The sequence below is a fragment of the Cetorhinus maximus genome, chromosome 9 (genome assembly GCF_964194155.1).
Source record: "Cetorhinus maximus chromosome 9, sCetMax3.hap1.1, whole genome shotgun sequence".
Taxonomy (NCBI): domain Eukaryota; kingdom Metazoa; phylum Chordata; class Chondrichthyes; order Lamniformes; family Cetorhinidae; genus Cetorhinus; species Cetorhinus maximus.
This window is the reverse complement of record NC_135887.1, coordinates 107,593,917-107,619,642: the sequence shown is the minus strand read 5'-3', so window position 1 is coordinate 107,619,642 and position 25,726 is coordinate 107,593,917. Positions and strand designations below refer to the sequence as shown.

Sequence of the window (25,726 nt, the reverse complement as noted above, 5' to 3'; positions counted from 1 at the left end):
TTGACGTGCTGTCCTCTAGCTATTAGGAGCAATTGAAAGTGGAAAATGAGGACCAAGAAGTTAACCTAAGGCTTTGTCATGAAGCATGGACAATGGCTACATGAGATATTGCTACAATCAATATAATCAAAAAGTGAAATTTTGATTTATTGTGCACGTCTGACTACTCAAGGCCATGTCCAACAAGAGCTACATTTTTTTTACATTTTCCATCGCTCCTTACCAAGTCAATGTCTATGCATTTCACACAATGGTTGCCTTTGAACTGTAATGACTTGTTTTGTAGGCAAATAGAACAGTTGTCCCAATGTCCCAAAATAATATGAATGGCTTCTTTGCATCGATTTTTTGTTGGTGTTAAATTGAAGGAGGGATGTTTGTGAGGAAGCTCTTTTGAAATCTCTAACTGTGACTTGAAAGGACAGATGGGATTTCTATTTCATTGGTCTGAAGGACAGCACCTTCAATAGTACAGCACTCTCTTACCGTGCACACCCAAAACAGTGACTGCACTTCAAAAGTAATTGTTTGTAAAGAATATGATACATATAAGATTTTTTTTTTCTGAAATGTCAGCATGGGTGAAACATTTAGTATGGGGTTCAAACCCATTTTGATCCAGGGTGAGAGCATTACTGACTGAGCCAAAATGATGGTGACCACATCCTACCTTTATAAAAAAAAAACAGCATTGATGGAAACTGTTGTAATAATTCTGGTTCTAGATATGTTAGTGCTGTTGTAGGCCTGAGTATAAGTTGAACAAGTGTTTATCCTTTTTTTTTCTCAGCTATTAGGTATATTGCTTAGAAATTATATTAGATTGATACTGGAGCTGTTGCATAGAGATGCTTCCGTGTCATGTTGACCAGTTAGCTCCAAGTACTCAACTAATTTCAAGAATTTTTATCTGCCATTTAGACAATTGAGTGCAGCTAAAAAAAAAATGAACAGCATTGACTAGACTCTTACAATATCCCACAACAGATTTCAGTACAAGTCCGCTCTTAACAGTACCTCCTCTTGCAATTGCAAAAATACTGCTCTCCTTGATGCCAACTTGGGGTGCCAAGGCCAGTTGGCGAGATTAGGTAACTCTGCAGTAACTGAGAATCAATCCTGAGGTCAAACTTTTCTGTAAATGGATTTTTTTTTACAATAGTCCTTTTTAAGTCCGATTCCAAGAACGAAACATCCTGTTCATGCTTTTCAGTTTCTGTGGTTTTTGCATTGGTGGAAGATTTGCAGACCCAGATTTAATTATGTTTACAGGTCTGCTTCCAGCCGATTTAAACTGGAATTCATGTCATTGACACTGGTTTCTTAGAATCTGCTTTCAAAGAAGACTAATATGCAAGCAGCTGAAGGCCCATTATCACACTAAGCCACTTGGTTTTCAATTAACTTGGTCTGTTACATCACCCAGCCATAGGGATAAAAAGAGCCAAGGGAATTAAACATTTTATTGATAATCTAACCGGAGAAAAACCACCCAAAAATTAATTTGGGGTCCCTATTTCCTTCCGTTAATGGAATTACTGGACTCTTATGTACTCTGCTGTTTTATAAGTGCTTTCATCAAACATTTTAGGTCAACATTGTGCTCATACAGAACACTTGCACAAAAATTTCTTTATTCTTTCATGTGATATCGGCATCGTTGACAAGGCCAGCATTTGCTGCCTATCCCCAAATGCCCTTGAAATGCGTGGCTTGCCAGGCCATTTCAGAGGGCAGTTAAGAATTAATCATATTGCTGTGAATCTGGAGTCACGTGTAGGCCAGACCAAGTAAGGATGGCAGATTTCCTTCTCTGAAGGATGTTAGTGAACCAGATGGGTTTTACCACAACAGATGATGGTTTCATGATCTAGCTTTCAAGTCCAGATTTATTAATTGAATTTAAATTTGATTTGAACCCATGTCCCCAGACCATTGGCCTGGGCCTCTGGATCATTACCCCAGTGACATTACCACTACCCCACTGCCTCCCCCGTTCCATTTATGAGGATAACTGTTAATGTAAATCCATACATCACAAAAATTCACTTGATGGTACTTACTCCTATTAAGTGAAAAACTGATACACCACAATAATTTTTCATGGAGAGGAATTAATTAGAGTACCGTTCCATGATTTGTGGAATACATTAATTGAAAAGGGAGGTGGCCAGTGTAAGTGTGATATTGATGTTACAGCTCTCAATCTGGTGGAATCGTTTAATAGAAAAAGAAGTCAAAAGCAGTAATGTACTTGGAGTTTAAACATAGACAGGCATTTCCATCAGGTATGCTAGTTTTTCTCAGTGCAATTGCATGAAGTTGGCCAAACAAATCAAAAGGTAGAAGCATTTCAAGAGTAAATTATGTCCAGCACAAAATGAGTTTCCAAGATTTTTTGTGCTAATTTTTTTTAAAAAGCACTAAAAGCACACCAATCTCAATTGTACCTGTTCCTTCAAAGAGGTTCTTAAAAGTTAGCTCTTAGAAAAGGAAAGAAATTTGAAACTTGCAATCTTATAGTGCTTTTCAAAAACTCAAGATGTCCCGAAGCACTTTACAGCCAATGATGTACTTTTAAAGTGTAATCATCATTGTAATGTAGGAAATGCAACTGCCAATTTGCACATTGCAAATTCCCACAAACAGCAATGTTTTAATGCCCAAATAATCTGGTTTTGGGGTATCAATTGAGGGACAAATATTGGCCCGGATACTGGGGTTAGCTCCATATATATATTATATAACATATATATTATACTAATTTTGATTACTGTGCACCACAGTAACTAGTAAGTGGTTTTGTGTAGGATGTTTTTTTAAGTGTGTGATGATGTCACTATGCAAGCGGCTGATTACGATGATGTCACAGTGCAGCACCTATGTGTGAAGGCCATGCACATGTGCAAGGGTTTTGGAACTGATAGTGTCAAAGAGGGAGTTTTGACATTCAGGTGCGTTTTTGATGATGTCAGTGTGTTATCTGCACATGCGCAGATTTTGCTTTTGTTCAAATTAGATTTCCAAGTGACAGCAGCAGTTATTGTCTTTTAAAAAGTTATTTTCAGTTATTTGAAACCTGGTTACTTGCAGAAGATGCATTAGACGACCTTAAAAATTAAAATACTCATTTTTGTGATAAACTCCAGCAGTTGTGTTAATGAAACGACACCAGGTACTGCTCTTAATTTCTTTTAACATTTGCATTAAACATTAAAATAAAGTTTCAAAATGCTGACTGATTATCCTGGTCCATAGCGGATTTTATGTATGACGATATACAAATTCGCTTGAATTACTTCTTGCTGGAGTTTCTGCTCAGTTCAAAAGTTTGTCGGATCGCTGATTGTGCCAAAGTGAAAACTCTTGGCCAGAATGTTTATCGGGTCCTAAAAGGTATTCACTGAACAGATAGCAGATGTAATTATTCAGGTAATGAGAGCAGAACAAGTGGTGAGTTTGGTGGTGGGGGGTGTTTAATCGGTGGGAGGGTGGAGGTTTGGGACCCTCCCACTTTCTCACCTCCACCCTGATTAAATCTGTGGTGGGAAGGCCCGTGGATGACCTTCCTGCCCTGCTGCCAATTGAGTGGGTAATTAATGCCCATTTAAGGGCCTCTTCCCACTGGGCAGGCAGGGGACTCACCATGTGAGGATCACGACAAGCAAACCCAATAGGTTTCTAGGGGGTGGGGAGAGTGTCCCTTGTTCAAAGGCGCTTGGTGTCTAATCGAGGGACCTAACATCGGGAAGTGGGAGCCCCTCTGAGAGCCACCTCCCTGCCCTTGCTGCACACCCCACCCCCACTCACCTGTGGCTTGGGATCCAGTGATGATCCTGGGTCGTAGATGGTGGAGGCGGGGTCATTGAATATTTTTAAGGGAGAGGCAGATTGATTCCCCTGCCTAATAGGAATCTAAGGTTATTGGGGGTAGATAGGAATGTGGAATTCAAAACACAAACAGTTCAGCCATGATCTTATTGAATGTTGGAGCAGGCTCGAGGGGCCGAATGGCCTACTTCTGCTCCTATTTCGTATGTTCGTGTAAAAACCAATTGTAAGAGCTTTTGTCAGTATATAAAAAGGGAGTAGCTAAAGTAAACATTAGTCCCTTAGAAGCAGAGACAGATGAACTTATCATGAGGAATGAGGAAATGGCAGGGGCTTTGAACAAATATTTTGTGCCTGTCTTCGCAGTAGAAGATACAAGCTTCATACCAGAAATAGACAGTAACCTAGGGGTTAAAAGTAGTGAGGAAATTAAGGGAATTAATATAAGCAGAGAAAACATATTGGAGAAACTTAAGGGACTAAAATCCGACAAATCCCCTGGTGGCCTACACCCTAGACTTCTAAGAGAGAGCTACAGAGATGGTGGATTTACTGGCCATGATTTTCCAATATTCCTTAGATTTGGGAATGGTCCCATTAGATTGGAAGTTGGCAAGTGTTACACTGCTTTTCAAGAAAGGAGGGAGAGAGAAAACAATGAATTACAGGCCAGTTAGCCTAACATCAGTCATTGGGAAAATGCTGGAATCTATTATTAAGGAAGTCTTAATAATGCACTTAGAAAAGCATAGAATGATTAGAACAAGGCAACAAGATTTTATGGAAGGGAAATCTTGTTCAACAAATTTATTAGTCTTTTGAGGATCTAACTAGTGGGGTAGATAAAGGGAAACCTGGATTTCCAGAAGGCATTTGATAAGGTGCCACACAAAAGGTTGATAGGGAAGATAGGGGATCATGGAGTTGGAGGTAATATTTTAACATGAATAGAGGATTGGTTAATGGATAGAAAATAGAGTAGGCATAAACAGGTCTTTTTCAAGTTGGCGGGCAGTGAACAGTGGAGTGTCACAAGGACCAGTTCCCTGGGGTCTCAGTTATTTACAATCTATATTAATGACTTGGATGAAGAGATGGAGAGTAATGTAACAAAGTTTACTGATGATACCAAGCTAAGTGGGAAGTTAGGCTGTGGGAAGGACACAGAGACTGCAAAGAGATGTAGACAGGTTGAGTGGGTGGGCAACATGATGACAAATGGAGGATAATCTAGGGATGTGTGAAGTTATTCACTTTGGTTGTAAGAATAGAAAAGCAGAATTTTTCTTAAGTGTTGATGGTCAAAGAGACTTGGGTGTGCTCATACCAGGAATGCAGTAAGTTAGCATGCAGGTGCAGCAAGCAATTAAGAAGGCAAATGATATGTTGGCCTTTATTGCAAGGGGATTGGAGTACATGGATTAAGATGTCTTGTGACAATTGTATAGGGCTTTGATGAAACTGCATCTGGAATGCTGTGTGCAGTTTTGGTCTCCACAATCAATAGAGGATATACTTGCATTGGAGGTAGTACAGCAAAGGTTCATTAAATTGGTCTCTGGGATGAGGGGGTTGTCCTTTGATGAGAGGCTAAGTGAATTGGGCTTATATTCTCTGGAGTTTAGAAGAATGAGAGGCGATCTTACAGAAATCCATAAAATTCTGAAGGGGCTTGATAGGGTAGACATTGAGAGATTGTTTCTGCTGGTTGGAGAGTCTAAAACACGGGGGTACAGTCTCAGGATAAGGGGCCGATCATTTAGGACTGAGATGAGGAGAAAATCGAAGAGTCATGAAACCTTGGAATTCTCTGCCCCAGAGGGTTGTAGATGCTCTGTCACTGGGATAGATGGATTTTCAGGGAGTTAAGGGATATGGGGAGCAGATGGGAAAATAGTGTGGAGCCCAAGTTCAGCCATGATTATACTGAATGGTGGAATAGGCTCAATGGGCCATATGGTCTACTCCTGCTCCTATTTCTTGTGTTCCTATGTCTCCCACTCTACCATCATCATCAAGCCAGGGGATCAACCCTGGTTCAATGAAAAGTGCAGGGGGGCATGTCAGGAGCAACACCATACATACTTAAAAATGAGGTGTCAACCTGGTGAAGCTACAACATAGGACTACTTGCATGCCAAACAGCCGAAGCCGCATGTGATAGACAGCTAAGCAAATCCACAATGAACAGCTCAGGTCCAAGCTTTGCAGTTCTGTAACATTCAGTCATGGAACACTCTCCCCTTGCCTGGATGAGTGCAGCTCCAACAACATTCAAGAAGTTTGACACCATCCAGCCTGCGTGACTGGCACCCCGTCCATCACCTTAAACATTCACTCCCTCCGTCACCGATGCACAGTGGCAGCAGGGTGTGTCATCTACAAGATGCACTGCAGTAACTCACTAAGGCTTATTTGATATCACCTTCCAAACCCACGAATCACCAAGAAGGACAAGGGCAGCAGATGCATAGGCACACCACCACCAGCAAGTTCCCCTGCAAGTCACTCACCATCCTGATTTGGAAATATATCGTCATTTCTTCACTGTCACTGGGCCAAAATCCTGTGACTCCCTGACAACGCTATGGGTGTACCTACACTATGTGAACTGCAGCGGTTCAAGAAAGCAGCTCCCCACCACCTTCTCAAGGGCAATTAGGGATGGGCAATAAATGCTGACCTAGCCAGTGAAGCCCACACTCCTGGAATCAAAAGAAAACTAAGTCATCCAACAGCATCATTTACCAGGTAGATTTGCCATTTATGCATACCAGAAAGTTGCTTGTCAACTTGCTTTACAATTACTGCTGGTCCCTACCAAACCTTCAAACATTCTTATAGCTCTTTCATATTTCATTATTCAAACTGAAGGTTTAGTGTTGAATGGAACAGAGGAGATAGTTTTTGAGGATGTGGTCTCCAGGGGTCAGGTTGTGATTGCTTCATAGCTGGAGACCCATGACAGCTGCTAACATGTAATTTTAAAAAAGCTTTTTCAACTAATATTTCATAGTATATGAAAAGAAAATGCAGTGTTCAAAGCCTCTGGCTTTGAAATGAAGGTTTGATGGTGGTATTTTTATACTGTAGCTTGTATGTCGAGACTATAATGGAAGGCGAAAGGAATATGTTGTGTGCACACAGTTCTGTATGCCCCACACCATCTCACACACACATATACACACACACAACAGTAGATACATACATTAGTACACGTGTTTAACATTATTTGTTTTTATCATAAAAACACACGATAATTGACTTAAGCTGAACTGAATGTGTTGAGTCAATAATATCTTGCTGCCTATGTGCTAATCTAGAAAACTAGCAAAAACTTGTTGATAGGTTTAAAAAATGTTGACCACTTTGAAAGACCCCTAAAACCTATGACTCATGAAAGCGAATAGGTGTGTGGCGGGGGAGACGAGCAGGATCTCAGCATCCCGACTTCTGGTGTTGGAGTGGGTCTGGATGCCGAGCCCCACCTACTACGGGGCATTCCCTGTAGGGCACTTGGTTCTAGCAGCATAGGTCGTCGGCCTGGGAGGACGCCTGGCAGGGGAATCGGTTATCCCTGTGGTTTCTCCCCCGCCCCCCCACCCAACCCTCAGGATGTGAAGGGATGCCCCGCTTGGCAGGCTGGGGGTGGAACCTGAGCCCGGAGCATGGGCTGAAGAAGTAGGGAAGGCCAGAAGCCTGGTTCGGGACTGTTGAGTCGCAGCGTTGAGGAGTCAAGGCCGTGAATAGGGCGGACCGAAGTCTCTGACGGTGGCGGTGGAGCGGGTGAACAGCTGCTGGAGACCTAGATGAATCATCTGAACAGCACTCTAAGTTTGAGAGACCATGAGAAGAAGGAGATCCCCTTCGTGTCAGAGCATCAAGGTAATCGGGTTCATGTGGTCATGGGAAGTTAGCAGGAGGAGCTCTACCAACTGAACTCTGCTACCCGGTTGATTAGAGAAGAAGAGTTAAGCTCTCAATGCTATCCTGGTGTATCTGGATTATCAGCTGTGAATATCCATTGTAAATAGTTCATTCTCTTAGGTAAGCTTAGCATTAATGTTTATAAGGATTTGATGCCAATGGAATAAAGAATCCCTGTTTTATAATCTTGGTGCAAGGCCGTGTGCTTGAATCATTCATTACAGGTACATTGAAAGTGGAGTGGAATATAGTTGTCTGTATACCCTAAATTCCTTTACCTACATACATTAAGGCCTGAAAGGGACACAAGTAATGCAAATAAAATTATTTTTAGCAGCAGTTTTCTCCTTTTTTCCTGTTCCCAAGTGCTATTCCTCTGATTTTTTTCCCTCTTTCCCTTTTCCCCTGCCAGATCCTTTGCTTTCCCTATGCCACCCTCAAATGGCAGTCCTGGCATTACTCCTCTTTCTCCTACCTACCCCCACAAACAAAAACAGGCTGCTGAAACGGGCCCTCTTTCTGAAGCAGCAATGCTCCAACGCTGAGGTCTTACCTGCTAGAACTCCTATTCTGACTGTGCTGTACACTATGATCAGCAATTCCCAATCTTCTGATGATCACACTCACCACTGCACAATGCTGGCAATAAAACAGGACTGCCAGCAAGTAGGACCCCTGCATTGATGATGGGAAAAGGTGCCTTACCTACATTGGCTGTACACTTGGAGAGTGCCCCCACCCCTCTCCCCCTCGCCAGAGCAATCAGTTGAAGGTTGATAGCTTAAAAGTATTTTTATTGCAAGATGGCCATAAACTTTATATACACTATCATCACTCGCAAAGAATTATAAAATGCAGATTGTTCTGCATGCATTTTTTATTTTTAGCAGACAAAAGAATCAGTGATTGTGAGGGCTCTTTGAGGCATTTGTGTTTTTATAAAATGATCACAAAGTCATTTGCCCAGACCTTGCTTTAATAATAAAGACAAGCCTATCAGCGCTCACCATTATTACAGGGTAAATCCAGGGTGACTAAATTAAGTGATGCTAGGGGTGCTGGCAACCCTGCAAAAGAGAGGGGAAGGAATGACCGCTGCCTCAGGCTTGGTAGAACATCTCTCCCTCCCCCAGACACCCACTAATGAACCCTAAGCACGAATCACAGCACTTCTGGGGCCAATGAATGCGCTTTTTTAAAAAAAGGCTGGCATGCTCAATCACAGACTGGCCAACGCAGATGAATGTCGGGAATAAACACATCATGGGAAGTCACAACGCAGGACAAGGGACCAAAGGCCAAATTACGGGACAGTCCTGGAAAATCTGGTATGATTGGGCAGCATTGATGAATCTGGCAGCAACCTTTTTTCCTTTGTACTTATTCAGTTAAATGCCACAACCCATAAGTAGCTATCTCCTCCACATGTTGCATTGTTACAGCCTTCGCCAATAGACAGAGCATTGAAATCACAATAATGGCATGAATTTAAGGCAGTTAGGCTACTTACCAACTAGTTCTGCACTAAAGTGCTAAAAAAGTTAGGGCCAGGGCAATTAGGGATGGGCAATAAACGCTGGCCACCCACCGATGCCCACATCCCATGAGTAAATAAAATTTTTTAAAACTCAGGCGCAAGTGACTTTTTAATGACGTGATAAGTGGTAATTTACTGCTGAATAACCCCTCTGGCCCTGAAACATTAATTTTACAAGGATAGAGTTGCATTCCCTTTGAAGAAAATTAATGTTTTAGACTTTTATTGAAAAGCTTGTCTGACTTATATCTCTCCATTAATCCCAACTGTATTTCAAAATCTTTAGTTTGCCTCCTTTAAATGACTTCAATGTAATTTATTTTTCCTGCTTCATTTACTTCCTGGTTTGTGGTCTGTGTTTCAGTAAGGATACTTCAACAAATCAGATTGAAGAGCCTTGCTGTTGTTTGTCCTGTTCATAGGCCACAGATGATGTTGCATTGAAACAGATGTTGGATTAGTGAAAATCCTTGTGGACAAGCCGGTGAAAAGTCTCTGGGCAATTATACGTGAGATGAATGGCGAAATTCATTCCCTCACGGCTAAGAGAAAAATCCAGGCTAATGCATAGATATGGTAGGACTGTCTTATCTGTAGCGTGACTGGATGTGTGTTCCAGGCAGTGGAGAAGTCATTGGCATGCGAACACAAGCAAGAGTAATCAAAGCTGATCAGAGAAGTGGTAATTCCACTTGCCCAGAGAAAGAAAAGCCAATGGGAGAAACATGTGACATTTGGCCCACCTAGCCTTTTTCTTCCACAGACCATGCAATGGAACCTACCTAACTCATTTACTCTCTAGGGAACATTCTGTCAAGTTCCTCTTACTGATGCTAAGAGATGGTTTCTGCCAGTTGGTGAGTCGAAAACACAGGGGCACAGTCTCAGGATAAGGGGCCAATCATTTAGGACTGAGATGAAGAGAAATTACTATTGTGAATGTTTGGTATTCTGTATCCCAGAGGGTTGTGGATGCTCCATCGTTGAATACATTTAAGGTTGGGGAAAACAGATTTTTTGCGTCTTAGGGAATTAATGGATATGGGGAGCAGGTGGGAAAATGGAGTTGAAGCCCAAGATCAGCCATTATCGTATTGAATGGCGGAGCAGGCTTGACGGGCTGTGTGGTCTACTCCTGCCCCTATTTCTTGTGTTCTTGAGTTCACCTTATCAAAGTGAAAACCAGAAAACTTCTGGACTGTCTTTTTAATCTTAAATCATCACATTCCACATGACTGCCAGTACTTTTAATCCTATATAAAAACAAAAAACTGCGGATGCTGGAAATCCAAAACAAAAACAGAAATACCTGGAAAAACTCAGCAGGTCTGGCAGCATCGGCAGAGAAGAACAAAGTTAACATTTCGAGTCCGTATGACCCTTCAACAGAACTCAGTAAAAATAGAAGAGAGGTGAAATATAAGCTGGTTCAAGGGGGGATAGGACAGGTAGAGCTGGATAGAGGACCAGTGATAGGTGGAGATAACCAAATTTGTGAACCCTCCTAGTCCACCCTCCAGCTCCATTCCTCTCCTGCACTCGGCTCTTTTTCACCCGCTGGACTTTCTATCCCACTGCCTTCAGCCCCATCCAGAACCCGCACTGCACATGTCACTCCCAGTCGGCTGCACTCCTCATTCACTCCGATTCGCTGGAGGACCAGCACTTCATCTTCCGACTAGGCACTTTACAGCCTTCTGGACTGAATATTGAGTTCAACAATTTTAGATCATGAACTCTCTCCTCCATCCCCACCCCCTTTCCGATCCCCCCTTTTCCAATAATTTATATAGATTTTTCTTTTCCCAACTATTTCCATTATTTTTAAATGTATTTCCATCCATTGTTTTATCTCTACCTTCTAGCCTATTTTGATCCCTTCCCCCCACCCCACCCCCACTAGGGCTATCTTTACCTTGCTTGTCCTGCTTTCTACCCTTAATGTCACCTATTAGCACATTCCTTAGCTAATATCACCACCTTCAACACCTCCTTGTCCTTTTGTCTATGAGATCTTTTGGTTATCTCCACCTATCACTGGCCCTCTATCCAGCTCTACCTGTCCTATCCCCCCTTGAACCAGCTTATATTTCACCTCTCTTCTATTTTTACTGAGTTCTGTTGAAGGGTCATACGGACTCGAAACGTTAACTTTGTTCTTCTCCGCCAATGCTGCCAGACCTGCTGAGTTTTTCCAGGTATTTCTGTTTTTACTTTTAATCCTATCCCTAGCTAGATTTCAATTCAGCTTTCTTCCTTTTTTCAAAAGATGATAATTGGCACAGCTTTAGCTGGGGATGGTAGAACTTTTTGTTGTACTTTTAAAAAAAAAAGTGCTGCTGACAGAACATGATCTTGAAAATACTTTGTTCTAGGGCAGTGGGAACCCATATTTTCACGGATCATGAACTGCCCATGGATTAGTTGACCCTTGTTCTGTTGAGTATAGAATGCTGCGTAGAACAGTAAATGGGTCAAAGCAGCTGCTTGAATTGCCTGATTGCACTTGTTCTGATGAAATCTGTCACCCAGAAAGTTATTCTATGCTTCTCCTTTAACTTGCGGTTGTGTATTTCATTTGTATTTCTATTCAGATCAGCCAATTTCAAATAGCAGTTTAGTAAGGTTTGTTCATGAAAAGAAAACCCTCACCTAAGGACGCTAGCTTTAATTCTAGATCACTTGCAAAATTCTGGTGAATGTTGTGGGTTTGATGTTCTGCATTCCTGGTTCATAGCATGATCTGCCTGCATGCTAATGTTCAACCTTTTTTTGTTGTCTTGGATTTCTGTCATGCTGTGATTTTGATTTTGTTCAGAAAGTGGAACCCCCAAAATAGTCACTAAATGATTTGTATCCCCTGAAAGAAAGCAAAGATCACTCTATTGCAGGAACTTGGGGCTGCATCTGTGTCATGAATGCTTTGAATCCATCACTAACTTGTACAGTGAACCATGAGCTTTCTAGCAAGCTTGATTTCCCTGTTTGATTTAAAATTGGATTAAATATCAAATTATCAAATGCCACACATATGATAAGTGCTGAATAAAGGTGTGGTCTCAAGAATGGATATGGTTATATCTAGATTTGAGGCTGCCTATATAGACCAATAGAAGAATGAAATATTCACTTAGACAAAGGGTAGTAATCGTATTGATTAATTTAATAGGAAGTGCTGTGGTGTGTGGTGTTGCTGCTGGTTAATGACGCATTTTTGTCCCTAAAGCAATATGCGCTCGGGGACACTTTTGAAGTCAGGGCCCGAAAAGGTTGTTTGCGTATGAGTAAAAACTCAGTTGCACAAAGCCGGTATTGAGAATTGTACTAGTGGGTGTTGCTGCAAGAATATTAAGTCATTTTTCTTTGAGTTGGAGGATGACTTTTGTGGGTTTTGACATTGAATAAATTTGCTCACTTAAAAAAAAGTTGGCTTAATCTGAGTATATGCATCGTGCAAGATGGAGCAGTCTTCTGAGAGACGGCGAAGAAGAAAAGGCCAAGTACAATTTAGTAGAAAGTACTCTAAGAGGTACCGAATGGGGTTCTTTTGCAGCTGTCTACCAATAAGACAGCAGAGAAGAACCAAGACCGTCTTCAGACGAGGCATTTTTGGTACAAACCGACAACTAAAGAAATTTTTTACGTCAAAAATTTCAAGGTATGACTTCAGTTGATGATGTCAGTAGGATTTTAGTGAAGTGTAACGTTTGGTGTGTGAAATTTTCAAAATATATTCATTTGACTCCTGAAAGGTGGTCAGCTGTAAAATCCTGGATCTTATCCTTCCAAACTTGGCTTACACCTAGAGTGTTTCGAATTTGGGTTCATGTATTCATGTCTGTCACTGATAGTCGTAGTGGAAGCAACTTGAGGTAAAACGAATTTCACACAAGAAACTCATAGGTACAACATTAAAGTGGGTTCCCTACATGTTTTTTCTCTGCAATTGTGTGCATGCCAAATAAGCATAGTGATGAGTGTTTAATTAAAGTTGGTAGTAATTCTAATGGGAAGTTGGGGATTCAAATTTGATTCCTGTGGTCATTTGAATTGTTTGAGTTTCATATTATCATAGAATATCTTTGTTTGGAGCTTAATTTTGGAGAGCAATTAACCTGTTCAGCTTTGCTGCTTAATTTATTTTAACTTCCAATTACCATTTGTGATCCTTAAACAGAAAGTTGCATATTGGCTGATGTTCTATTCATTTTGTTTTTGTGTGGTGCACACTTGAGATTTGATAATGTGGTTTTATGTCAATGAAATAAAGCTGATGTCCTTGAACTTTGGAATAAATGGCAAGGTTGGAACTGCTACTACTTGACTTTACAAACTTGGTAATTACAACCAGATTATTGGTACATTTATACTTCTTTTAAAAAAAATTAAGTTGTATTATGCTGTGAAGAAATCTAAAGCCAGTCAATAAAGGGGGAATCAAATAATGGTTAATATGAATTAGAACCATTGATATCTTGCTAAATTTACTTAAAGTCAATATTACACAATCATCAAATGATCTTAGTGAAATGAATGGTGAAACCAAATTAAAGACCAATACCATTTGTTCAAGTAATTCATTTTATATTGACACCAAAAGATGTACATCAACCTTGGCATAACGGTATAGTGGAATCCTGTCGGGTGGATAAAAGGTGGCATGTGTAATGTAAAAGACTATAAAAGACAATCACTATATAAGAGGCAAAATTGGGGCTTGATGCAATTTTGCACCTCCAAAACCTTTCAATCATAGCTCTTCCACCCCCGTCACTGTACGTTGTGCTATCCACTACATCAGTCTGCTCACTCCTTGAACCATTTTGTCCCTTCTCTTTCATAACCATGCCACTTTCTCCCTCCCTTTTTGAAGGTTCTATTATTACCTTGGCCACTGGATGTGGGTGGAGGTACTGTTTTCACCCTTGTTGGCCTGTTTGTCTGTAAATAATCTATCTCAAAAACTAATGGACAGATTTCAATGAAATTTGGTGCAAGGCATGGCTGTTGGGGAAATAGAGACAGTTTAAGTAAGTTATATTGGTGTTTGTAGGTGTTAGGAATGAGTTTTAAGTTTGATTTGTATTTCTGTACCTGTGTGTTAAGAGAAGTCGAATTGAGTTTTAGTTGCACTTTAAAAAGGTGCCTGCATTTCTAATGAGGTTTTTTTTAGGACTGTTGCAGCTAGGTTAAACAAACGAGACTAAAAGAATTTGGCTGTTGCCTAGCAACAGAGGTCCAGAGAGGCAGGTCCGTCCCACAGGCGCACACACAGACTATAGAAACAGAAGTTTTAAGCAGTTTGAAGCCAAGACCCCAGAGAGAGACTGGACACTGGGAGAGGGAGCTGCAGATTTCCCAAAAGGTCCCAAGGCCAAAGGAATGAGACGGAAACAGGGAAAGTCCCAAGCAGACCAAGCAAGACTCCAATCTTCAGATTTAAAGAGACAAAAACTGCAGAAAGCAGATTTAAAGTGAGAACGGCTTGCAAAAGGCAACAAGGTTCAAAGAGACAACTGAAGGTCTGTAACTCTTTGCTATGGGCATATGAAGCAGACGTGCACAGTTGACAGCTGAGTCAGTGAGACAGTGTGTGTAAAAGACAGCTTGAATGCATGTGGTGACTCAGGGCAGGGAACATCGGAAGGAGAGTTTGAAACCTTGGAGGTGGACCCTTGCGGAAGGCACCTGCGAGAAAGCGTCAGTTTGGGAGAAGATTCCAAAGCGAGTTCTTGGAGAGTGGAGATTGGAAACCCTCGTGTGAAAGACGAATTACAAATCTGTCTATATCTGTTAAGTTATAGTTGTGGGTGAAGGAGTATTATTGTAATATAGTTAATCTTTTCTTGTTTAATAAATGATTTATTCTTTTGTTAAAAGTTCATTAGCTGACTCTGGTGACTCTGTTCAGTAGCCACTCTCCACGTGTCTAAAGAAACAAATTAAAAGTTAGGATCTATCAAGCTAGGTTCCACTCTGGGATCAGGCTTGTGCAGGGTTAATCTCGGCTAGGGATTGTAACAATGGCCCAATAAGGAAGAACTGATTAGTTTTTGGCGAAGATGTGGGTCTGAATCTGGATTCTGGAATTTTTTGAAAGGATATGAAATCCCATATTCTTTCATGGGATATGGGTATTGCTGGCAAGGCCAGCATTTGTTACCCATCCCTAATTGCTCTCGAACTGAGTTAAGAGTCAACCACATTGCTGTGGGTCTGGAGTCAGGTAAGGATGGCAGATTTCCTTTCCTGAAGGACGTGATGTGTTTTAAAAAAAATCAATGATGGTTTCATGGTCACCGTTACTGAGACTAGCTTTCAATTCCAGATTTATTGATTGATTGAATTTAAATTTCACCAGCTGCTATGGTGGGATTTGAACCCTTGTCCTCAGGATATTAGCCTGGGCCTCTGGATTAATAGACCATTACCACTATGCACCATCTCCCTGATACGGCAAATTGACTTTTTTTTAGGCTTGGTCATTTAGAATGTTGGGGTTAGTCTCAGATGCTGTGGTGGAATTTGTCACAGTTGTCAAAATGTGGGCAGAATTTTCAGAGCAGGTTGTTGGATGTGGATTTGCCTGAAGGCTCCTCAGTGAGGTGGATGCTCTTAATGAAAATATTTCTTTTTCTATCTTTGTCAGTTAAAGAGTATCCACAGGCAGGAAAAGCCTCAAGGAAGAGCTACATAATTGTAATAACATTGAGTTAATACAGTGTGGCAGAGGTATGCGCTCTACTGAATGCCATCTTTGCATGTTTAAATGTGTTTTTTAATCCCTGCCGGTACATTTTCTCTTTCTCACACTGTCTTTATTTTCTTGCCATCCACTCCTAATAAAGTGCTCTTGGATGCCTTTAATTACAATCTGGACTATGGAAACATAAGTTGTTACTTGTATGAGGTTAGCTGTATGTGGCTTGGACTGGTACATGAATGGAGGTTTGAAACAAAAACAAAAATTGCTGGAAAAACTCAGCAGGTCTGACAGCAGCATCTGTGGAGAGAAAGACAGTGTTAACGTTTCGAGTCCGTATGACTCTTCTTCGGAACATTCTGAAGAAGAGCCATACAGACTCGAAACGTTAACTCTGTCTTTCTCTCCATAGATGCAGTCAGACCTGCTGAGTTTTCCCAGCAATTTTTGTTTTTGTTTCATATTTCCAGCATCCGCAGTATTTTGCTTTTTATCATGAATGGAGGTTGTTGGTTTGTGTCATGATCTATGATAGCTGCTTTGGTCTAAGTTTCCATGGCTAGGGATCTAAATACTACCTGGGCAGACAGGTTTTAAGCAAGGTACTGTGGATCACAGCCATTATTCTGGTGCTGAAGATTAAATATGCAGCTCCATTTGGTTGTTTTTTTTCACTCTCTCACCCAGGAGCATCGCGGTCAATTGCAGAACCAAACCTTGTGTTTTGGCTGAGATCAACCAAACCTAGGGAATCATGGAAGATCACACCCAATGCACCTACGATCTCTGCAGCCATGTCTTTTAAGACACTCGGATGCAAGTCTCATCAACCATCTAATAGTTTCCCCAGTACCTTTTCCCTGATGATTGTAATAGCTTTAAGTTCTTCCCTCCCTTTGACCTCTTGATTTTTAAGTATTCTTCGGATGTTTTTTGTGTCTTCTACAGTGAAGACTGAAATGAAATCCCTGTTCAATGCTTATTCCATTTCCTTGTTTCCCATATTAATTCCTCAGCCTCATCCTCTGATTAAAGTCACTCATGATTTTTGGAATACCTTTCTTACATTATTTTTTTTCCTGCATCCTTTGTCCTACAGTGAAGCTACTGTTAGGGTGGCTATAAACTACCTCCACAAGTGACTTCTTACCTTTGCTATAATTGATCTCTACTAAGATCATTTTTCACTACTTTACTCTGTCATCTATAATTAACAGAGCTACCCCACCATCTTTTCTTAGCGACTTTCTGAAATGCCAAATGCCCTTGAATATTTAGATCCCATCCTTTTGTCACCTTGCAACCATGACTCTGAAATGGCTATCAATTCACAGATATTTATTTCTATTTGCGCTATCAATTCATTCGTTTTCTTCCCATTACAGTTTTCTTTTAACATTGACATGTGCACTCCTGGCTGGTCTCCCACATTCTGTCCTCCTTAAACTTGGGGTCATCTAGAACTCTGCCCGCATCTTAACTTGCACCAAGTCCTGTTCTCCTATCAACTGTATGCTTGCTGACCAAGCAACATCTTGCTTTTAAAATTCTCATCCTTGTTTTCATAACTTCCCATGGCCTCGTCTCTCCCACTCTCTGTCATCTCCTCCTGCCCACAAACCTCTGAGATATCTGCGCTCCTCTAATTCTGGCCTCTTGTCTATCCCCAATTTTTATTGCTTCACCATTGGTGGCCTTTTCTTCAATTTCCCAGGCCCTAAGTTCTGGAATATCCTCCCTACGTCTCTCTGCCTATCCACCTTGCTTTCATAAGACACTCCTTAAGACCTACCTGTTTGTCAAAGCTTTTGGCCATCTGACCTAATGTCTCCTTATGTTGGTCAGTGTCATGCTTTGTTTTATAAGGCTCCTATGAAGCGTCTTGGGAAGTTTCATTACGTTAAGGCACTATATAAATATAAAGTCCTTGTTGTTGTTGAATGGGTAAACACAAAGTAATACTTCTTCAAGGAATGGAACTTTTGACAATACAACATTCCCTGACTGCTGGAATGGTGTTCCAGCCTGAAGTATGCACTTGAGCCTTGGTATACAATATGAATTTATGACCTTGAACCCAGAAACATAAATGGAACAAACTGAGACAAAGTGATGATCAGAGTTAGAATATGCTTCAAATTATTCCCAACAAAGATACACCAGTTAATTGTGGGTTTTTGCAAATTGTACATTTTGTTTTATTCAACAAAAAAATGAGTCCTTTATTACATAGTTCCTCATCTCTGCAACAATATGTGCTGTCATGAACTAATCAGTAATTCAAAACAACAAGCTCACTTCAAAGTGGAGGAGTTTGACTATATTAAGTTGGAAAGAGCAACCAGAAGAAAAATTCCAATTGCAGTACAGGGTTAGTGCATGTGGTGAAGGCAATTTGCATTTAGCTTCAAACTGTAAAATCTCTATAGTATTTTATCTGAAATTCAGATGGAATAAAATGAATTTCCTGTTTAGTACATTGTGATCTTTTGTCTGAAAGAGGGAAAATGAGCGATTTGTGTATAGTTTCAATCAATTTTTGTTTTAGCAAGAGGGGCTGGCTGGTTGTAGGGAGGGAAGCATTCAGCCCACAACTTAATTATATTAGAACTATACTCATGTTGAAAATATTAAATGCACGTGAAATATGCAGACCCCTGACACAAACTCTGATTGTTCTCCAAACAATGTAGTTTGACGTGCAAGTCAGATTTCAGAAGTAACCAAGGCCTGTCCACACTCAATCAAGACGTTAAAATTGCTTTATATGTTTGCATGTTTAGTGGATAAGGCTTTTCCCATGCAGTCAGAGAAACTTAACACCCCAAAGCTGTCCTAATCTAAGGAGTCTGGAAGATCATAACAAATTCATCCATTATCTCTGCAGCTAACTCTTTAAAAACCCTCAGCTGCAGGTCGTTGGGTCCAAGGGATTTTTCGTCACTTAGTCCCATTAATTTCTCCAGTGCTAATTCTTTTACTGATACAGTAAGGTCTCACTTAAAGTTAACTGACTTAATGTTTCACTTTAACATGGTAAGAAAGTAGTGTCAGCATATCCGTTTAACATTGTCAGTTTCACTTTAATGTCATTTGCCACAGACGTCCTCATTTATGGCCTGCCTGCTCACAGAACCTTTCCTCCAACTCTTGCCCTCGGTCCCTCTGTATTTCCACCTTCCCCAGAGGGTTCAAGGACAGAATCAATTTGGCTAGAGCTAAGGAACAAAAAGGGTACAATTACATTGCTCGGTGTAGTCTATAGACCGCCAACTAATGGAAAAGATGTAGAGGAACAAATCTGTGGGGAAATTAAAGAGGTGCAGACATTATAGCGTAGTTATAATGGGAACCTTTAATTACATGAATGTAGATTGGGACACTGGTCGTGTAAAGGGTGGAGAAGGGCAAGAGTTCCTAGATTGTGTTCAGGAGAATTTTCTACAGCAGTATGTGTCCAGTCCAACAAGAAAGGATGCATTTTTGGACCTGGTTCTTGGAAATGGGGTGGGCTAAGTAGATCAAGTGTCAGTAGGGGAACATTTGGGAGACAGTGATCATTGTATCATAAGGCTTAGGATGATGGCAGAAAAGGACAATGGGCAATCCAGAGGGACCAGATGAGATGCATCCAAGGATATTGAAGGAAGTAAGAGAAGAAATTGCAGGGGCACTGGCCATGATCTTTCAGTCTTCCCTACACTCAGGGGAGGTGCCCGGGACTGGAGAATTGCAAACATTATGCCCTTGTTCAAAAAAGGTTGTAAGGATAAGCCTAGTAATTATAGACCAGGCAGTTCAGTGGTGGGGAAGCTTCTTGAAACAATTAGTTGGGATAGAATTAATTGTCACATGGAAAAATGTGGGTTGATTAAGAAGAGCCAGCATGGATTTGTAATCGGAAAATTCTGTTTAACTAACTTGCTGGAGTTTTTTTGAAGAGGTAACAGAGAGGGTAGATGGGGGTAATGCTGTTGATGTGGTGTACATGGACGTTCAAAAGGCATTCAATACAGTGCTAAACAACAGACTGGTGAGAAAAATTATAGCTCATGGAATAAAAGGGACAGTAGCAACGTGGATACAAAATTGGCTGAGTAATAGGAAGCAGAGGGTAATGGTCAATGGATTTTTTTTTTGGGCTGGAGGAAGGTTTGTAATGGAGTTCCCCTGGGGTCAGTATTGGAAGCCTTGCTTTTCCTGATATATATTAATGATCTAGATCTTGGTGTGCAGGGGACAATTTCAAAGTTTGCGGATATGAAACTTGGAGGCATTGTAAACTGAAGGACAGTATAGAACTTCAAAAGGACATAGACAAGTTGGTGGAGTGGGCAGATAGGTGGCAGATGAAGTTCAATGCAGAGAAGTGTGAGGTGATGCATTTTGGTAGGAAGAACATAGAGGGACAATGGCCTGACACTTCCGAGCTCCCCAGCATTGGATTTGGGGGGGTACCCCAAAGATGCGCTGAGGAATCCCTCTGGGAAGTTCCCAGGTGAGAGTTTGCATGGCAATTGCCCAAAAGTGTACACTTCCTCTGGACAATTGTCCTGTGCTGTGTTGCTATTTAAATCACAAACTTCGGCTGATTCTGAAGCATTGAAACATGGAAAGAGAGAAAAATGTGAGCAGAAGTAGGTCATTTGGCCCTTAGAGCCTGCTCCACCATTCAATATGATCATGGCTGACCCTCTATCTCAATGCCATACTCCCGTTCTTCCCCATACCCCTTGACACCTTTCGAGTTTAGAAATCTATTTCCTTCTTAAATATATTCAGTGACTTGGCCTCCACAGCCTTCTGTGGTAGAGAATTTCACAGGTTCACCACCCTCTGAGTGAAGAAGTTTCTCTTCGTCTCAGTCCTAAATGGTGTACCCCATATCCTGAGACTGTGACCCCTTGTTTAAGACACCCAGCCAAAGGAAACATCATTGCTGCATCCAGTCTGTCCAGCCCTGTCAAAGTTTAGACATTTCAATGAGATCCCCTCTCATTTTCTAAATGAATGCAGGCTGATCCAGCCCAATCTCTCCTGGGATGGTAGGATTGTCATATGAGGAATCAGTCTGGTGAACAAAATATTGCATTTGGTTCCCTCATCCAAGTCATTGATATATATATATATTGTCAATAGCTGGGGCCCAAGCACTGACCCTGCGGTACCCCACTAGTCACCACCTGCCATTCCGAAAAAGATCCATTTATTCCTACTCTCTGTTTCCTGTTTACTAACCAATTTTCAATCCGTGCCAATATATTACCCCCATATGCATGTGCTTTAATTTTGTACACTAACCTCTGATGTAGGACTTTATCAAAAGCTTTCTGAAAATCCAAATACATCATATTCATTAGTTCTCCCTTTTTTTAATTCGTTCATGGGATGTGGGCGTCACTGGCTAGGCCAGCATTTATTGCCCATCCCTAATTGCCCTTGATCAGAGGGCATTTTAAGAGTCAACCACATTGCTGTGGGTCTAGAGACACATGTAGGCCTGACCAGTAAGGATGACAGATTTCCTTCCCTAAAGGGCATTAGTGAACCAGATGGGTTTTTACAACAATCGACAGTGGTTTCATGGTCATCATTAGACTTTTAATTCCAGATTTCTTATTGAATTCAAATTCCACCGTCTGCCAAACCCAGGTCCCCAGAGCATTACCCTGGGTCTCTAGATTACCAGTCCAGTGACAATACCACTACGTCACCGTCTCCCTTATCTATTCTGCTAGCTACGCCCTCAAAAAAAAACTACAGTAGATTTGTCAAACATGATTTCCCTTTCCTAAATCCATGTAACTTTATCTAATCCCATTGAAATTTTCTAAATGTCCTGTTATCACTTCCTTTATCGTTGACTCTAGCATTTTTCCTACTACTGATGTTAGGCTAGTCGGTCTATAATTTGTTGTTTTCTCCGTCCCTCCATTTTTAAATAGTGGGGTTACATTCGCCACCCTCCAATCTACTGGGACTGTTCCAAAATTCTGCAGATTCTGGAAGATGACAAGCAACGCATCCATGGTAACCTCCTTTAGTACCCTGGCATGTAGATTATCAGGCCCTGGGGGTTTATTAGCTTTCAGTCCCATTAATTTCTCCAGCACTATTGTTTTAGTAATACTAATTTCCTACAATTCCTCCTTCTCACTAGACCTTTGGTTCCCTAGTATTTCTGGGAAACTATTTGTGTTTTCCTCCGTGAAGACAGAACTAAAGTGGTTGTTTGATTGCTCTGCCACATCCTTGTTCTCTATTATAAATTCTTCTGTTTCGGACTGTAAGGGACCTACATTTGTCTTCACTTTTTTTCTTCAAACATACTTATAGAAGCTTTTACAGTTGTCTTTTATGTTCATTGCAAGTTTATCCTCATACTCAATTTTTCCTCTCTTAATCAATCTCTTGGTCTCCTTTGCTGAATTCTAAACTGCTCCCAATCCTCAGGCTTGCTACTTTTTCTAGCAACTTTGTAAGACTCCTCTTTGGATCTAATATTACCCTTAATTTCTTCTGTTAGCCTGTTGTGTTTTTGCGCCAGAAAGGAATATATAACTGTTGCAATGCAATCATTCCTTAAATATTAGCCATTGCCTATCCACCGTCATGCCTTTTAATGAAGTTCCCCAATCTATCTTTGCCAACTCACGTCTCATACCTTTGTAGTTTCCTTTGTTTACATTTAGGATGCTAGTTTCAGATTGGACTATTTCACTTTCCAACCAAAGGAAGAATTCTAAGAAAGACCCAGACGGAACCCAAGAGACACCCCACCCCCCAACACCCCCTACCCTCTGACCTCTGACATCCCCCACCCTCTCTGACCTCCGACACCCCGCCCAACCCTCTCCTGGGCCTCAGACACCACCCACCTTTCCCCCAACCTCTGATACCCCCTCCCCTGACCTCCGACGTCCCCCATACCTTCTGACCTCCGACACCCCCCCACTTCCCTTCCAATGTCCAACACCCCCCCACTCCCTCTGACGTCCCGCACCCCCATCCCTCTGGCGTCCAGCACCCCTCACCTCCCTGGACCTCCGACACCCCCCCTCGCCCGATTTCCCCGGACCTCTGACATCTCCTGACCTCGCCACACCGCCCCCCACCCTCTGCGCCACCCCGCCCCCATGACCTCTGACCCCCACCCCTCCCACGGATTTCTGACCCCCCTCACCCCCTGGACCTCCGACTGACCTTTGCCCCCGACCTCGGACCCCCCACCCGCCTTTGACCTCGTCCCCCCCACCCCGGCTTGAACTTACTGCTTTACGAAAGCCAGTGCCATACAAAAGGTGCATGGCCTCCTTGAATCCCCTGGCGCTAGACTTCGCTGGGGCTTGCGTCGAGTCTTTTGATGCTCCGGCGAACCGAAGGGTCAGCGTAATTTTCAAGACCAGGTAATTAGGTATTTATTTCTTCTATTTCCTGTGGGTCAGCACTTTCCAACACTCGTCAGAAGCTACGGCCCAATATAAAATATGGGGTACAATTCTTAAGGGGGCGCAGGAGCAGAGGGACCTGGGTGTATATGTACATTGATCATTGAAGGTGGCAGGACAGGTGGAGAGAGAAGTTAATACAGCATACAGTATCCTGGGCTTTATTAATAGGGGCATAGAATACAAGAGCAGGGCGATTATGCTGATTATTTAAGACACTAGTTAACCTCAGCTGGAGTATTGTGTACAGTTCTGGATGCTACACTATAGGAAGGAAGTGAACTCATTGCAGAGAGTGCAGAAGAGGTTTGCAAGAATGGTTCCATGTATGGGAAACTTCAGTTGTGAAGATAGATTGGAGAGATTGGGACCGTTCTCCTTGGTGATGAGAAGGCTAAAAAGAGATAAAATAGAGGTGTTCAAAATCATGAGGGGGCTGGACAGAGTAGATAGGGAGAAGCTGTTCCTGCTTGTAAAAGGATTGAGAATGGGAAGGCACAGATTTAAAGTGATTTGCAAAAGAAGCAAATATGATGTGAGAAAACATTTTTCACACAGTGAGTGATTCGAGTCTGGAATGCACTGCCTGGAAGTGTGGTGGAGGCAGGTTAAATCGAGGCATTCAGGAGGGAATTAGACGATTATTTGAATAGAAACGATGTGCAAGCATATGGGGAAAAGGCAGGAGAATGGCACTAAGTCTTAATGCTCATTTGGGGAGCTGGTGCAGACATGATGGGCCAAATGGCCGCCTTCTGCATCGTAACATTCTGTGAATCTGTGATTTCTGGAAATTTTTTGTCCTCTACTGTCAAGACAGATGCAAAGTATTATTTAAATGTCTCTGCTATTTCCTTATTCTCCAATATAATTTCACTTGTCTCTGCCCCAAATAGGCCCCTGTTTACTTTCACTCCCTTCTTCCTATTTACATAGCTATAGAAACATTCACAACTTGTTTTTAAAGCCACTTTCTAGTCTGCTCTCATTCTGTTTTCTCTTGTCAATTTCATGGTCCCCTTTGCTGAATTCTCCCAATTCTCAGGCTTACAACTCCTCTAGGTGACTTTATAAGCCTCTTCATTTGATTTAATGCTTTCTTTAGCTTTTCTTGGTAGCCATGGTTGGACCACTTTTTCTGTGGGGTTTTCGTGCCCTAAAAGAATGTATGTTTGTTGAAAATTATGTATAAATTCTTTAAATGCTAGCAATTGCCCTGTCTTTTTAAAGTATTTTCCAATCTGCCTTAGCCAACTTGCCCCTCATACCTATGTGATTTTCTTTGTTTAAATTTGAACTCTGAATTTCAGCCTTAACTGAATCACTTCCAAGCTCAATATAAAATGTCTTCATATTATGGTCACTCCTCCCTAGAAGCCACTTTACTACAAAGTTATTAATTAACCCTTTCTCACTGCATAATACTAGATTCAAAATAACCTGTTCCCTGGTTGGTTCCTCAGTATAATGATCTAGGAAACTATCATATACATTCAATTAAACCTCTGTTCCATACTGTTACTTGGTTTGCTCAGTCAATACAATGGTTAAAGCTCCTCAGGATTACTATATCACCCTTGTTACATGTACCTCTAATCTCCTGATTTATACTCTGCCCCACAATACATTCACTGTTAGGAGCCTACAAATAGCTCCCAATAATGTTTCTGCCTCTTTCTTTTCTTAGCTCCACCCAAAACTGATTTTATAATTCCTGGTTATCTGAGCTTGGATCCTTTTTCTTTACTGGCTTTATACCATCCTTTTATTATCAAGGTTACATCTCCTTCTCTCTTTGCCTCTCTCCTCTAACAGTTAAGTACCCTGGAATATTTTAGTTCTCAGCCCAAGTCTAGTTCTTGTAAATAAAAATGATTGTCAGATTTAGCCTGCAGGGTACAATTGGCAGTGCCTTTGCCTTTTTTGAATAATGGAGGGCATAGTGACACAGCACATGATCTTCTGTGCAAAAGGGTAATTTTTAGTTCTATCACATGTTATTTCCTTATCACAGATAAAGCAGCAAGTTGATAAGAGCAGGGACTGCTTATTGAAAATGCATCTTGTTATAAACACTAGTGAAGAGGGTTCAAAGAGAGCCTAAAATGTAAAAATTACAATTCAGGAAACACTGAACTCCTGCTTTGTTGCTGTTGATATATTTTGTGATATCTAATGACAAAGGTGTAGTCCAAAATGCAAGAATATATTCCAACTTTTGATTTTGAGTTAATTCATATTCATTTAGAGAGCCTAATAGATACATCTTCCATTTTAAAT

The 25,726-nt window shown here is 41.3% G+C and overlaps 1 protein-coding gene across 19 annotated transcripts in view; it reads left to right on the top strand.

The window, feature by feature from the left end:
- Positions 1–25,726, top strand: part of plekha7b (pleckstrin homology domain containing, family A member 7b) — a 500,085-nt gene that overhangs the window by 82,121 nt on the left and 392,238 nt on the right. Inside the window, exon 1 of one of the 19 annotated variants that reach the window (XM_078549257.1) lies at positions 12,824–12,953. The exons of the other annotated variants lie outside the window; for them this stretch is intronic. Within the exon in view, the coding sequence (XP_078405383.1) occupies positions 12,832–12,953 (122 nt within the window). The 5' untranslated portion in view covers positions 12,824–12,831. Of the gene's footprint in view, positions 1–12,823; positions 12,954–25,726 lie in introns of those variants that run through there. 19 annotated transcript variants of the gene reach the window in all.